General features: G+C 37.4%; 1 protein-coding gene across 1 annotated transcript in view; it reads right to left on the reverse strand.

Annotated features, from left to right (window-relative positions):
• Positions 1-6,000, reverse strand: part of LRP2BP (LRP2 binding protein) — a 45,107-nt gene that overhangs the window by 2,322 nt on the left and 36,785 nt on the right. Inside the window, exons 6-7 of the mRNA XM_006834438.1 lie at positions 2,841-3,064; positions 512-686 (exon numbers count right to left, since the gene is read on the reverse strand). Of these exons, the coding sequence (XP_006834501.1) occupies positions 512-686; positions 2,841-3,064 (399 nt within the window). The remainder of the gene's footprint in view (positions 1-511; positions 687-2,840; positions 3,065-6,000) is intronic.

Below are 6,000 nucleotides of genomic sequence, written 5' to 3' on the forward strand. Positions count from 1 at the left end.
TTACTCTCCTTCTCTCCACCTACAAACCTGTTTACTTCATACATAAAATCTATTTGGGATCTAAATAAACTGACTATATGGATTAAAACATGAAAAGACATATTTTAACTGATTACCATAAGCTCATTAGCAGCCACTAGTGTGGTAGATGCCATGATTGAAAAACTCTTTTGAAAACCACGTTTCATTCAGGAACTAGAATGAGCATACAGCTTCACACTTTTTCTGGGTGACAGGAAATGTAAGCATTTAGCTTTAAAGTCTTGACAATGAGCCTTTTGGCTGATGATAGTACCAAAGTGAAAGAGAATAATTTGCTTCAAAATAGGACTTTTTAATGTCTAAATTATGCTAATAAGAATCTGACAGAATTGCTGCAAGCCTGATAACCTCTCCTTAGACAGAGGTTATCTGCACAGCAATTCAGTAGGGAAAACATGAATCCATAATAATGTTCAAGTGGCATTTAAAGTCCAGGAGGTTCTATTTGGGTCACTATTTTAAAGCTTACTTTAGAAAAATAGTGTTTCGCTTTTGCTTCATCCTTGGTGATACCTAAACCCAGCTGCAGACATCGTGCCTGGTAGAAAGATGCCATGGCCATGCCTCTGGAGATGAATTCTGGGAGACAATCCGTGACCTTAGCTATCATGGGGATGTCATGGACCTCATCATAATCAGCAATCCTGGTGGGATGTGAAATTGAAATGATACAGAATATCAATTATCTACTTTGTACAAATGACAGGTCCCAAAATTGAGCAAATAAATGCATAAAAGTACATGGAGACTTAAGGGATCAGAGAAAAGAAGATACTCCATATAGTTTATATTAGTGCCCAGGTTTTTTACCATTCCAATTTTACATTCCATATCAAGCTACATTCAATTGCAATGATAGGATCTGTGTATGGAGAGGGTAAGAAGAAACGAAAAGGTTAATGAACATTTTTGATGTGTTAATTTACATTGTTTTTATAACCCTGTAGTAGACATATTTTCTTCTTACAAGTAAAGCAACTGATGCTCAAAACAGTTTAAAAAAATGGCTGATGTACAAAGCTAAAAGCACTGAAATCCTAATGGCATGTACCAAAATGAAATGGTCGGTGTTCAACTATTTCAAGAGGTAGCATATGACCAAGAGCCAGTGATACTGAAGGAAGAAGGGCAACGTGCATAGATGGCATTGGCAAAGAACAAGGCACCAGTGACTGATGGAATATAAATTGAAATCTTTCAACAAATTCATGCATCACTGGAGGCACTCACTCATCTATGCCAAGACATTTGGAAGGCAACTATCTGGCCAACTGGCTGGAAGATATACTTACTTGTTCCCATTCCAAAGAGAGGAAACCCAACGGAATGCAGAAATCATTCGACAATAATGTTGATATCTCATGTGAGTAAAGTTTTACTAAAGATAATACAAAAATGACTGCAAACATACATTGACAGAGAATTTCCAGAGGTTCAGGTGGTTTCAGAAGAGGACATGGAACAAGGGATATCATTGAGGACATTAGATGGATCTTGGCTGAAAACAGAGAATACCAGAAAGATGTTTACCTGTGCTTTATTGACTATGCAAAGGCTTTCCATTGTGTGGATCATGACAATCTATAGACAAATTGCGAAATATGAGTATTCCAGAACACTTAATTGCACTTATGAGGAATGTGTACATAGACCAAGAGGCAGTTGTTTGAACAGGACAAGGGAACACCGAATGGTTTAAAATTAGGAAAGGTGTGTGTCACAGTTGTATTCTTTCATCAAACTTATTCTTTCTGTATGCTGAGCAAATAATTCAAGAAGCTGGATTATATGAAGAAAAATGTGGCATTAGGACTGGAGTAAGATTCATTAACAACCTGTGATATGCAGATGATACAACTTCGCTTGCTGAAAGTGAAGAGGACTTAAAATACTGATGAAGATCAAAAACCAGTCTTTGGTATGGGTTGCATCTCATTGGAAAGAAAACAAAAATCCTCACAACTCGACAATAAACAGCATCCATATAAATAGAGAAAAGATTGAAATTGTCAAACACTTCATTTTGCTTGGGTCAATCGTCAACATTCATGGAAGCAGCAGCCGAGAAATCAAATGACATATTGCATTAGACACATCTGCTACACTAGACCTTTTTAAAGTGTTGAAGAACCAAGATGTCAGTTTCAGGACTAAGATGCACCTGACTCAAGCCATGGTATTTTCAATAGCCCCGTATGTGTGTCAAAGTTGGACAGTGAATAGGAAGACCACAGAAGAATTATGTATTTGAGTTATGGTGTTGAAAGAGAATATTAAAAGTACCATGGACTGCACAAAAAATAAGCCAATCTGTATTGGAAGAAGTGCAGCCAGAGTGCTGCTTGGAGGCCAGGATGGCCAAACTTCGTCTCTCATTCTGCAGACATACTATCAGGAGGGACCAGTCACTGTAGAAGATACCATATTTGGTAAAGTGGAGGGTCGGAGAAAAACTGTAAGATTCCTAATGAGATGGATTGGCACAGTGGCAACAGTGATGGGCTCAGGTGTAGCAACGATGGTGAAGTTGGGCCAGGACCAGGCAGTGTTTCATTCTGTTGTGCGTAGGGTTGCTATGAGATGCTACAAACTCAATGACACCTAACAACAACAACAATGGCACAGAATTGTGTTATCCAATATGGTAGCCACTAGCTACATGTGACTAATTAAATAAAACTTAAAAATTTTTATTCCTTAGTTTCACTGGACATATTTCTAACAGTGCAGAAGATTCTATTGAATCAATCTGATAAATCATAAGAGTTCTTGAAAATACCCTCATCTAGCTTATTTACCTTTTGGAAAATGTAACACACTTTGTGAAAAACTTCATCTTATAGTAATACTGCACGAGATTCCCTTGAGCATAGACATTTCCACGTTCTGCTGCTTCCCGTAAGCACTGCAGGGCAGCTTCAGTGTTCTGGCGGATGCCTTGTCCATAAAAGTACATGAAGCCAAGAGCACCTTGGGATTCCAGATTTCCATTACCACATGCTTCAGAATGCCAATAAAATGCCTAAGGAAAAGCACAGTTTCATCATTTTATTAGTCACAAAATGGGAATACTGAGATGAAAAATAAACTCTAATAGTAAGGTCATACTGCGCTATCCCACCACTTGTCTGTGAGTTTGTCACACTGTGGTGGCTTGTGTGTTGCTGTGATGCAGGAAGCTATGCCACCAGTATTTTCAATACCCGCAGATTACACTCATGGTGGACAGGTTTCAGCTAAGATTCCAGACTAAGACAAAGAAGGAGAGGTAGACTATTTTTGAATCTTTAGCCACTGAAAAACATATGAATAGCAGTGGAAAACTCTCAGCACCAGATCATTGAATATTGAAACATGATGAAGAGCACCAGAATATTGTCAGATACAGTGCCAGAAGATGAACCCCTAATGTTGGAAAGCACTCAAAATAACCACTGGAGAAGAGCTGCCTCCTCAAAGAAGAGTTTACCACCACGACACAAAAGGAGTAAAGCTCTCGGGACCTTCATTTGCTGATGGGGCACAACTCAAACAGCTGTAAACATCCACTAATAATCAGAGCATGAAATGTATGATATATGAATGTAGGAAAATTAAAAGTTGTCAAAAATGAATTGTCATATATAAAAATCGATAGCCTAGGCATTAGTGAGCTGAAATGGATGGGAATTGGCCATTTTGAATCTGACAATCACAGGCTTTACTATGGTGGGAATGACAAATTGAAGAGGAATGGTGTTGCATTCATCATCAAAAAGGATATTTCAGGATCTATCTTGAAATATAATGCTGTCTGTGATAGGATAGTGTCCATACACCTTTAAGGAAAACCAGTTAATACCACTATTATTCAAATTTATGCATCAATCACTAACACCAGTAATTATGAAATTGAAAATGTTACCAATTTCTTCAAACATGCATTCAAAATGTCTTGATAAATACTAGCAATTGGAATACAAGGTTGGAAACAAAGAGGAATGATCAGTTATTGGGAAATCTGGCCTTACTGATAGAAATGATGCTGGAGGTCGCATGATAGAATTTTACAAGCCAAATAACTTCATTGCAAATACCTTTTTTAAAACAACAACTAAGCTAACTTTACATACAGACTTCATCAAATGGAACATACAGAAATCAAGCTGACTATTTTAGTGGGAAAAGATGGTGGAAATACTCCATATCATCAGTCAAAACAAGGCCATGGGCAGATTGGAACAGACCATCAATTGCTCATAAGCAAATTCAGGCTGAAGCTGAAGAAAATTAAAACAAGTCCACATCAGCCAATATGATCTTGAATATATCCCACCTGAATTTAGAGATCACCTCAAGAGCAGATATGTTGCGTTAGACATTAAGGAACAAAGACCAGAGAGTTGTGGGATGACATCAAGAACAACATACAGGATGAAAGCAGAAGGTCATTTAGAAGACAAGAAAGAAGAAAAAGACCAAAAATGAATGTCAAAAGAGACTCTGAAACTTACTTTCCAGTATAGAGATGCTAAAGCAAAAAGAAGAAATGAGGAAATAAAAGAGTTGAACAGAAAATTTCAAAGGGTAGTTCAAGAAGACAGAGTCAAGTATTATAATGAAATGTGCAAAGATTTGGAGTTAGAAAACCAAAAGAACATGCTCAACATTTCTCAAGTTTAAAGAACTGAAGAAAAAAAATGCAAGCCTTGATTTGCAATACTGAAGGATTCTGAGGACAAAAGGGAGTCCTGGTGCTGTGGGTTAATACGCCAGACTGCCATTAATCACTTCAAGCTTACTAGCCGCTCCTAGAAAACCCTATACAGGGTTGCTATGAGTCGGTGCCAAGTCAATGGTACTTGGAAACAACAACAACAATGATGGACAAAATATTAAATGATGCAGAAAGTATCCAAAATAGATGGAAAGAATACACTGAATTACTGTACCAAAAAGAAATGATTGATGTTTAACTATATTTCAAGAGATAGCATATTATCAAGAGTCAGTGGTACTGAAGGAAAAAGTTCAAGGTGCAATGAAGGCATTGGAAAAGAACAAGTCATTGGGAATTGATGAAGTACAAATAGAAATCTCTCAATAAACTGATGCAGCACTGAAGGCACTCATCATCTATGCTAAGAAATTTGGAAGACAGTTACCTAGCCAACTGATTGGAAGAGATCCATATTTGTGCCCATTCCAAAGAGAAGTGACCCAACAGAATATGGAAATCATTGAACAGTGTCATTAATATCACATGTAAGTAAAATTTTGCTAAGGATAACTCAGAAATGGCTGCAACAGCACACTGACAGAACTGCCATAGGTTCAAGCAGGATTCAGATGAAGACGTGGAATGAGGGACATCATTGCTGACATCAGTTGGGTCTTGGCTGAAAGCAGACAATCCCTGAAAGATGTTTACCTATGCTTTATTGACTATACAAAGGCTTTTGACTATATGGATCATGACAATCTATAGACAACATTGTGGGACTAAGTATTCTGAAACAATTGTGCTCATGAGGAACCTGTACATAAACCAAGAGGCAATTGTTCTAACAGAACAAGGGGACACTTAATAGTTTAAAAATAGGAAAGGTGTGTAATAAGGTATTTTTCACCATATTTATTCATTCTGTATGTTGAGCAAATAATCCAAGACCATCAATTACTCATATGCAAAGTCAGTCTGAAACTGAAGAAAATGAGAAGTCCACGAAAGCTAAAATATGACCTTGAATATACCCCACCTAAATTTAGAGATCATCTGAAGAACAGATTTGATACATTAAACACTGAAGACCGAAGACCAGAGGAATTGTGGGATGACATCAAGAATATTATACAGGAAGAAAGCAAAAAGTCACTGAGAAGACAAGAAAGAAGAAAAAGGTCAAAATTGATGTCAGAAGAGACACTGAAACTTGCTCTCCAGCATAGAGGTACTAAAGCAAATGGAAGTACAAGAGC

Source organism: Chrysochloris asiatica, unplaced genomic scaffold (genome assembly GCF_000296735.1).
Source record: "Chrysochloris asiatica unplaced genomic scaffold, ChrAsi1.0 scaffold00011, whole genome shotgun sequence".
Taxonomy (NCBI): domain Eukaryota; kingdom Metazoa; phylum Chordata; class Mammalia; order Afrosoricida; family Chrysochloridae; genus Chrysochloris; species Chrysochloris asiatica.